At 34.4% G+C, this 10,444-nt stretch overlaps 1 protein-coding gene across 1 annotated transcript; it reads right to left on the bottom strand.

The window, feature by feature from the left end:
- Positions 1-322: 322 nt before the first annotated feature.
- On the bottom strand, positions 323-9,009 carry LOC117684539 (bone morphogenetic protein 10). Its single transcript, XM_034457133.2, has 3 exons — positions 7,774-9,009; positions 4,278-4,966; positions 323-1,382 (listed from the first exon to the last, which is right to left on the bottom strand). The coding sequence occupies exons 1-3, from the start codon at positions 8,240-8,242 to the stop codon at positions 1,146-1,148; spliced, it is 1,395 nt and encodes a 464-aa protein (XP_034313024.2). The 5' UTR covers positions 8,243-9,009; the 3' UTR covers positions 323-1,145.
- Between the last annotated feature and the right edge of the window lie 1,435 nt (positions 9,010-10,444).

The following is a 10,444-nucleotide window of genomic DNA, read 5'->3' as shown; positions in this document are numbered from 1 at the left end:
TACTTGGTTTATTGTAAACGCCTTTTTTGATTTATCAGATTTGTAAGAGTCACCTTGTAGTCTATTTCAAGTCTTCTTTTTCTGAAGATTTCTAAAACTGTTAAGGTCTTCGTAAAGATCAGAATCATTATGTTGCGGTAAAACTCTCGTTTTAATGTATTTGTACCAATATTGGTCTCAAATATAGGTCCTCTTTATTGTAAAATTATTTTCCTCTTGTTCTCGACGAAGAGATTGTGTCGAAATCCTAATCATACCAATCTTTTGAATAAGGCTTTTGTTTATGACAACAACAAAAAAGAGATACGCCTGATACAACATATATGGAAAACATAAAGAACTTTATTGAACAAATGTCAATATAAATATATGATAAAAATAACAACGGAAACATTCATTTCATAGAAGATACGTGTCTTTGAAAGAAAACATTCTTGTGCTTCTTCTTTTTTGAAAAAAATGATGTAGGTGGTCTTGACATAAGCGATTATGTCTGATAAAATTCTTCTGTATGCAAAGCCGCTGTTCATTCAAAAGATCCAAGAATGCTTTTTCGATGGGCGTGGTTTTTCCAGAAGTGACGTTGCTTTTTTTTGAAATTTTTACTGTTCTTTGAACATGCAACCGTTTCAAAGGGAGTTGTGCACTGTTTGATAAAAACATCAAATCGGGGGTCAGGGCAGGGCAGGTAGCATGGGCTAGCTCCACAGACAATTAATTCTCAACAGCTCCGACGCCCATCTGAGATCCGAACTTTTCGGCGAATGCAGATGCATGACTGTTAACATGTTTCTGATTAAGAGAGATAATTGCAAATGCATTAAACAAAGTTTGATCGACTTCTGCTCTATTTTTAGACTTTGACATTCTTACTTATCAAGTCATTTTTGTAGCCGAGTCGATAAATTTGGAAACGCACTGGTACTCGGTGATATTTTTTTTTTGGCCCGTTTGTTGTGCAAACGGTCTTCGATAACGAAACATCCTTGTACTCGCCCCTCAAAACTCCTTTCTCTCTCTTTCTCTCTCTCCACATTCTCTCCGGAAGGGTAGTGCCTACTGAACACGTTGTCGAAAAAAACGTGGCGAAAAGTGACTAGCCACGCAAGCGGAAGGTCCAATCAACGTCCACAAATCTAGCTCTGTTACCTACACCCACACTCTGTCACAACCATGCCGTCATATTTAGGTTTGTACGTCAGTACACCATACTCGTCATAGTACAATATAGATATGGAGTCCAGTTTAGTCGGAACACAACAGCTCTCTCGCGGGTATTCCTTTGGCATGGTAAGGTGCAATCTCGACTGAATTATAGCGTGTTTGGAAGGGGACAGTCGCTCATTCACAGGAAAATGGCATTTTCCTACGCATTCGTATGCCTGCAAAGAAGAATAGTAAAATAGTAAGACTCAACTAATAGAAATCACAAGTATTAAGGCAAAGTTCAAAAAATTGATATGATATATTAAAGATACTAATAGTTTTTTTTTCTGAAAGTATGTTTATTTTCATTTGATATGCGTATACTTGTACAAGAAACAAATGTGACGGTATTCTGTAAAACAGTTTAATTAATAATATGTATATCTGGATGCGTCATATGCAACAATTTTCACTCCCAGGTTTAAAAGATTAAGAGTTTCTCTTTGGATAGCTTTGGTAGTAAGCAAAAATTTCCAGGCTTAGATTTGGATAAACGTTTCTCAAAGGAACGCTACAACTCTAAGAGTGATACCGAATGGCAGACAATAAAACCGATTTACACCTTGTTGATTTGTTCTTTACATCTTATTATAAGTTCCAGTCGAGTTATTATTGAGATGTTTTGCTGTTTGCCGACTCTGTATAATTATACAATTTTGTAATGATACAATGCAAACCGGATTAGATTTTTTTTCTCCACCGTGGAACGTGCCGATATTCAGCTGTAGCGAACATTGTTATCTGTAAGGTGCGCTGGGTGTCATAAGTCTGACGCAATAAAAAATGTTGTTTCTTTAATTGCATTTTAATCACTGGGTGTCATCTCCTATTTATAATTGACATTATGGTCTTCCACCTTCAGAAGTTATCCGGTAAACATTCCTATAATTTTTTATTTTTTTTTACAATAATCACGCTTTGATTGCAGACTTTCTTTGTAAGGATCGAACTAACTTCCAGATTGCTCTCAAGTTTCGGGAAAATTATAGAAATAACGAGATGAAATTTCCTATCAAATTACTATTTATGGAAACGATTTGTAATTGGTATTTGGTTGTATTGGGTTTTTGAGCACTCTCTCAAGTTTCGGGAAAATTGTAGATATACCGTTATGAAGTTTCCTATCAAACTACTATTTATGGAAACGATTTGTAATTGGTATTTGGTTGTATTGGGTTTTTTGAGGATGAGTTTTCCCTATCACTGTAAAGTTTTGCAATAATGGGTTTTAATGCTCATATTCATGAATCAATGCCTATTACTAGTATATCATAATTTTAAAGTTTTTAGCGAAATATAAACTGATGAATAATACTTAGTCTTTTCTATTTCAAACTTTTAACTTCTCTTAATTCGCACATTTTTATTTCGAACAAGAAATGCTTCTTTTAAAAAAAATGATAAAGATATGGATGTTATTGAAACATATCTTTCTTTTGCAAAAATATGCAGTTTCCAACTACATGTAAGTTAGAATAAAAAGAACTTGAGGAAAACATTCAATTTCGACGAAGTACAATGGAAGGTTTGAAAAGATTTGCTTTTTGGAGAATGAAGTCGTTGTCCGCATTTTAAGACACGGTTCATCGATAGAAAGGCATTTTGCCGGTTTAATCTCTCAGACAAAAAACATTGTACTTGAACACGAGTTCTTTTTTCTCAAGATTAATGGCAAAATACCCATTTAGAAATTATTTTATCAGTAGAAAGAAAGAGACAAAAAACTTCTTTTAAAAATCGCAGTTTTGTGCATTGTGTAGAGAGGCTTAAATGCCCTCCATGTACTTTTCGTACGATTTAAAAAAAAAAAAGGAGGGGGGGGGGGGGTAAATTGGCCACCATTCGTTGTTCCCCCCCCCCCCTCGAAGAATCATATCGGATATTCTACCTACCTTAATGGTTATATGTTTCATACGATTTATTAAAACGATATGATATCGCAAAAAGGTTATCAAAAGTGTTAATGCAATCTATTAAATTTGCGGAATGTAATCGGTTTCTAAGAATATTTGACGTATGTTGGTGAACAATATTCAGATATTACTTCGTCATAGAAGAGCTTTTTGTGGTATAGATTTCGAATCAAATCGAAGACAATACTCGAATACCAAGATAAGAGTGTTTTGATTTAACAGATAATGAACGGTATTAGTTTTGCAAAATCATTAAAAGATTTAGCTTTAGCCACAACATGTATTCAAATCTATATACAAGTAGATATATAACTTATCAAACGCCTATCTTTTCATTTAGCGAAAATTAAATGCTTAGTCAGCAACAATGAGTATTTGACTTGAGATATGCGCGTACGTGCAGATTAACCCGTCTAGAGCAATTGTTTGATGATACTAGTATTGTTGAACATCGAACACGAAGTGTCAAACAGTATTTAAGTCATGTGAAAATATACTGAAGCTATGAACAAATTTTTTGCTTCCAACATTATAAATATTTGTCAAACGGAGATATATTGAACACAATGCAATCCAAATGCATTAGACACTGGAACACATTTTTACAATTATGAATGGATCAGCGTTATCTTCATCATAGAAGTGACTAATGAGAAAACTACCACATTTTTCTCCCAGTCTGCATAAAATCCTACATAAGTCTTGTTTATCCATGCGGCTTTAACCAGTTCACTATTAAATATGTCATACAGATCTACATTATCATCTGTGCAAATAAAGCGGTGATACTTTCCTTTCTTCGAGAATTAAAGGGTATGAAAATCCATCAATTTTGATTTGATTTGATTTTTGTTAATTTCATAGATGCTATTTTTTTTATAAATACCACATTCTGACTTTGAATCATGTAAACTAGGTAAGTTTACTTCGTTTAATGTTTTTTTCCTCAAGATCAATTGCAAAGCTCTAATCTCTTATCAAAAATCTTTTCTTTTTTTGGAGATTTTATAAAACTTTTCGAGCCTGTTGATAATGAAACGGTGTAGGTGTAAGAAAGGTATGCTCTTGGTTATAAGACAGAAATTCAAGGATCTATTTTCGCGTCGTTTTATCTGTAATGATATCAATATCTTGCATGCAAATGCAGCCTTCTCTTACTTCATACGATGACGGGGCCAGAATCCACGAATCCCACTGGATGTCTGCGAAGTTGACAGTCATGGGCCTTCTCCTACACAACCCTCCGCTTCTACGTCCCCTTCTTTTAACACGGCTGTGAATTTTATGACCTATAGTGTTTGTTTCATTTAAACTATTATTTGAATTTTTAGACCCGCTTAAGGGCGATTGAATATCGTATATACTGTCCTCACGAGTAATAAGTTCGTGTCTCTCTGTCTTGTGCAATTGTAATTTTTGCTTGTCTGTTGAAAATACCACTAGCAGAGGTTCGTTTTTGTGCTGTGGTTCTGTTAAGAAATCTAAATCCCCATCAGTTACACTGTGAAAGACACTTTCTATTCTAATTTCTAGGATCTGCAATGAACTTGGTTTTGTCACCCATCGTCTGACAGCGGAAGTGACGTCAAATGTTTCCCATCCACTGTCTCTACCATAGACATGTTGAGTGTCTATCACGTGATAACCCACGTTGTCGTCTGTGACTTCATATACTGACACTTTCCTGTCAACTCCTATGTACATATTTCTGTCTCTTTCGACCAGGGTGAAGAGTCTTAACTCTGCCAAGTCAATTTGCTCTTCTACGGAAATACTTGTGATGTTAAACACCATCGTATGAAGTCTGGTTGTAGAACCAGTACTGGAAGCCGGTGTAGTTGTCACACCTACAGAAATGAAGAAAAGAGAAGTTTGTATATGTATTGCTCATTTACTAATCTATAGCGTTCATCTAATAAAATATAACCCGATTATACTAATAATCTAATTTGGACAAAGACTGCTGTTTACGTATGATATTTGATTAAGGAAGTTTTTACTTAAAACCATGTTCAAGCCATTGAGTGGGTAACATGCAGTAAAAGGTGTTTTCATAGTAAGGCATTACACATAAAAATTACGTGTCGATGATTAATGAAAATGCATGATTTCCTACCCCACGCACCTAAATTCCCAACTAGGTTTTCTTGGAATTATAGGAGTCCAGATGGGATGTTCATTTTCGTGGAATTTTAGTATTTGTCAAAAAACCACAAAATCAAAAAAATTCTGAAATATTCGATATTATAATACTTGCAATTCTTATCTTGAACCAATATCTTTGTTTTGCAACCTTAATTTTTTCCTTCTTGCGTTTATCGTGATTTTGAATTTACTATAAATTTCTTCTCTTTAACTCCCTGATATTCTTGCGAAATATTAAATACAGAAAAACATATTACCATCATTCATCTTAATAACTTAAAACGAGCATAGCGTGTTGAAAGTGGAGACCTCAACAATGATTTGTTGTACATGGCTAATAGATTCTTGAAATATTGCAAAAGAAGTTTCTCACATAGCAGGAAAAGAATACTAATATTTGGGCGAGACATGCTCATGTGAAAACAAGAAGATTCAGACGGAACAGATGTTGTAAAGGGGCGATACTAAGAGGACAATTTTCACCCCTCCCATCTTTTTTCACTTACCATGAAATAAACGATAGATACCTAATTGTTAAAGACAGAATAAAGGCACTAATTAAAGGAAGTAATCATTACATTAAGCGCATTATATTCCATTGCAGTATGTCGGAACACCTTCCGCTAAACAACATTTCAACATGCAAAGAGAGCCGTTAGCTCAAAAACTACTTCAGATCAGCAAGTGGTGTAACACAACGTAATGGTGCAATGAATTTTGCAATTAAACTATCGGTAGACGCATCATCTTCATTTTCGAATTAAAAAAGAAACGCCAAATGCAGTCACTGCACATACTTGAGAACATTTGGAAGCACTTAATAGCTTATCTAAGGAGTATATATTTTCAAGACTTGTTTTACGATACACGAGCGACCTGGATCATTACATAATTGTCATGAATCAAGTATTCCACTAGATAACCGAATGTTATATTGGTAAGCTCTTACTGGCGCAGAGATTTTCTGAATGGAGAGAGAGTGTGGAAGACTTGGGAACTTTCTTGTTACGACTAATTGTTTGTGTTTTACGGTATTGTGTAAATCTTGCTCCAATTTAGCGATAGGTTACTCGTTTTGTTCGTATAGAGAGAAAAAAAACTATTGTCTTGCCATGCGCATATTGATAAATTAACCAATATAATGAAGAATTTTAAAAAATGGAATTTTTATATCATTTTTTAAAATTTGATTCATTGAACAATGGAGAACGAAATCAATATTTGATTAATGAAACTGGCACCAATTATCAATATGATAATATAAATCTTCAACTTAATGATAATTTCATCAAAATCTTAACGAAACGATATCTATTTAAAAATGTGTGTGTTGGGGGGGGGGGGGTTAAATTTTAATATGCGTTGAATGTTTTGCACTGAAATTCATAGTTAATCTTGCATTTCCCTGTGAACGCAGATTTAACGATGTACCCTGTGTGTTTAACTCGGCTCGTTCCAAGCCACTTAGTCTTTGATTGTCCGAGAAAACGTTAAATGTTCTGTAAACAAGGGTTTAAAAACGCCAGAACAATTTCCGCATTTGACAACAGGATGAGACGTGGTATAGATAATGATTAATATTTGAGGGTAATATTTTTACAACCACGACAACAACAAGAAACCAAATCACCAAATGAATCAAAACTAACTTGCTGAGATAAAATATTAAACTTATCTTAAAGCGGTTCACCGCTTCAAGGTCTGGGTTCAAAAAATGTTTTGTAGATCGCCACTCTACAATACTATTACAAGCGCTTCTATCGTTATGACCATCAAATCGATGTCCCTTTGATGCTTTCCGTATCATGCTGTTTAAATTGGTCTTTTCGAATGGAATCTCGATAAAAAGCTTCATAAAACCTGTTTTAATAATGGTCTTGTTTATAACAGCTATCGACAATATTTGACGAAAGCAAGACAGGTTGAAAACAACGGGATCTGTGTTTTGTCCTAGCGAGTACCCGTTGTTCGCTTACGCAGCAGGTCTACGCTAGCAAATTACGTCAAAATCTTCTTGCAAGTCTGCTCTTTTACCATAGGTATTACTGCATTAAACAAATATTATTTTAAAATAGCTAAGTTATCCTTGGTTTAAGAAGTTACACAAAAGAATCGATGTAGTTTATCTTTTCTGATGAGGCAATTTAATCTATTACCGCATATCATATACAAGGTATATATGCATTTACTATCTCCAGACATGATTTTCAGCAAGTTGTATTCAGTGTTCTTTTTCAAAATATCTTAACTTTTGATCAACTTTTCTCGTAAAAATATTCGCGATACAATCTTTAACGTAAATTCGTCTTTGCTTAGATAATATGAACACGTCTCAAGAATACGTCCCAAGTACATTTCTGCCTTCTTTTTTTCACTCGATAACCACACTATTTCTTTTATAAAAATGACATTTTTAAACTCCAAAAAATAATAAAAGAATTCAATAATTTTAATATTTTTTCTATAATTTCAAAAATGGGGATTGTCAAAAAATGAAGTTGTAACCCACCTGCTATATTTATGTTCATGAAACTCCTGACGATGTCGGAAGACGGCCGGGACACTTTTTTCTCCGAGTACGATTTATAAAGATCCATCATATACTCGGGGGCATTTTTCGTCGTTTCCTTAAGCAGCTGAATGTTATTTTTCACACTGGATGACAGGGGAAGATCAGGGGGCAGAAAAGTTTTCTCCAAAAGTTCCTTTCTGCTTTCCAGTATCTCTAATTCCAGATCGTTGTAATAATCATCGTAGTCGCTTTCCTGGAACTCTCTCTTGGATCTTTGAAGAGTGGCCATCATGTCGATTTCCGAAGTAGAGTTCAGCGTTGGTCTACCAAATATTGTCCGTAGATAGGAGGCCAGCAAGAGACCATAGAACGCAACCAGAATCTTCATTCTCAGAACACAAGACTCGCAGACCCTCAAGAAGAACAACAGCGATTGTGGTAGCTCTATCTCTTTACTCCCGGTCATATAGTGTCATAAAGGGGTTCAATGATATGTATTGAACACCGGTTTCAGATGCTATCGTACGTGTTTTCAGGCATTTGAGTGTTCTCAATGAAATGAAACAATCCCCGCCAGATTTCTCCGTGCACCGCTGTTTGTTTCGGACGCTAGACGATCTGTTAATTCTCCAACCATTTTTATCATTGGAACCCAAAAAAAAACTCCGGCGTAATTTTAAGACTGGGGGAGACACCACGACTTGTTAACTACTTGATAAAGAGTACGTCAGTAGGTTAAGATGTTTTTCCCTTATTTTATTTTTTACGTTAGCATGTGGCTCAGGGTTACACCCCTTTCTTGAAATATACGACTTCCTATGCGTTCTAATGGATGAGAAAATCTATATCTATTTTCTTATATCCCTTAACGCATAATTTGGCACGTATATAATACACACAAGCATTGGCGGAAAAGTGGCAAATCTTTCGCCCACAATGGGATGTAACTGCCTATCTGCACATCCTCCTTAAAGTCTTAAGGAATAAATCTGACCAAGGTTTTTTTACTACGATTTCCTTTCACATTAAATTTCCAACGGAACTCTGTTGAAAGAGAAAACTCTGAAACTGCTGAAAATAGATAAAAGTCTCTCATGTAGGTTCATAATATGAAATCGTTATAAAATCCAACGATCTATGTATGATTCATAAAACATTCGGCAAAAATGATACAGGCATGTAGAAAAATTAATTTATGAATAAGCGTTGTGTTTCATCGTCAGGTTCATGACAGTTCTATCATTCAATGATATAAGCGCACGAATTTACACTAAAGGCGTGAGACTAAGATAGAACAGGCTTGTTCATTGAAGCCCTCCTTGGTAATTCTGCCATGGTGTGAAAACCAAGTTATACATGTATTCCTAAATAATTGATAATAAAAACTGTTTTTATGTCTGTGCTCCATCAAGATTAGTCGAACCACAACAATCGTTATTTGAAAATATACTCACAAATAGAAAACACCGCCATTCAAAGGGTCAACGTACGAAAATTATCTTCTATATAGCTTTGCAATTTTCCCCATCCTCCCATAAGCATGTAACCAAAATGAGCGAGTGGTTGTTGTTTAAAATTTTATGGAAAAAAATATATATCCACGGTCTATAAAATTATTTTCTGTTTAAACTTTGACATTAAAAAAAAAATCACAGCCACAAGCTTCTTATCTTATCGAGATATAGTTGCTTTTAACAGCATTCACTACACCAAACAATAGTTGCAATGTTTTCCCCCATATTGTTCAATAATATCTCTAATGTAATTTTATCGTTATTGCATTGGTGAGATTTTTTTACTGCAGATTTAAATTCTTGTATACAAGCAATGTTAAAAAAGTGCTTGTCTTTTTATTTCAGACTGGAATTTGATATCGGATGAACGTGTACATGTAGTAACTAAGCTTGTTTCTTCTGTATTTCACGGCAGGTTTTTTTTTTACAGAATTCCAAAAATCTATTAGATTTACTAGTAATCCGTATTTAATTTTGGCCCCAAATCTAAATGCTAATTTAATCAGTAGCAATGGATATAAAAATTCAGTCATGATTAATCATCAAAATTAAAACATCCTCAAGTCCCATTTAAAATTAGATTTCAATTTTACATTCACGCTCTCAATCAGATAAGGTTTCAATTTTTGTATAATTGAAGCAGTGCAATCATCTCTGGAATTAAACGAATTCGAAAATCTAATGATAGTCTAAAATAGACATCAAACAATAAGATTGTCAAAATGCTAAAATATAAAGAGAAATACTCAGACTTGATTGTCATTCCCAAGTCGACGAAAGTGTCAAACAAGAAAACAATATCAAATGACAAAAAACGACTCAATTTTTTACTGACACGCCAAGTCAACATAATTATCTGACAAGCTGGCAAAATTATCTGACAAAATTATCTGACAGGTTGACACACTTTCTGATGAATAGTTACATGTATTTATCAAATCGACATAACTACCTGACAAGCTGACAAAATTATCTGACAGGTTGACACACTTTCTGCCAAATAGTTACATGTATCTATCAAGTCGACATAATTATCTGACAAGCTGGCAAAATTATCTGACAAAATTATCTGACAGGTTGACACACTTTCTGATGAATAGTTACATGTATTTATCAAGTCGACATAACTATCTGACAAGCTGACAAAATTATCT

Source organism: Magallana gigas, chromosome 7, assembly GCF_963853765.1.
Source record: "Magallana gigas chromosome 7, xbMagGiga1.1, whole genome shotgun sequence".
Taxonomy (NCBI): Eukaryota; Metazoa; Mollusca; class Bivalvia; order Ostreida; family Ostreidae; genus Magallana; species Magallana gigas.
This window is presented reverse-complemented; position numbering and strand designations above follow the sequence as displayed.

Excerpts from the sequence above, each read along its gene's own strand:
- LOC117684539 (XM_034457133.2), bottom strand. The coding sequence starts at position 8,242 with ATGACCGGGAGTAAAGAGATAGAGCTACCACAATCGCTGTTGTTCTTC. Across the intron at positions 4,967-7,773 it reads CATGAACATAAATATAGCAG|GTGTGACAACTACACCGGCT; the intron begins GTGGGTTACAAC and ends TCATTTCTGTAG. Across the intron at positions 1,383-4,277 it reads TGGCCCCGTCATCGTATGAA|GCATACGAATGCGTAGGAAA; the intron begins GTAAGAGAAGGC and ends TCTTCTTTGCAG.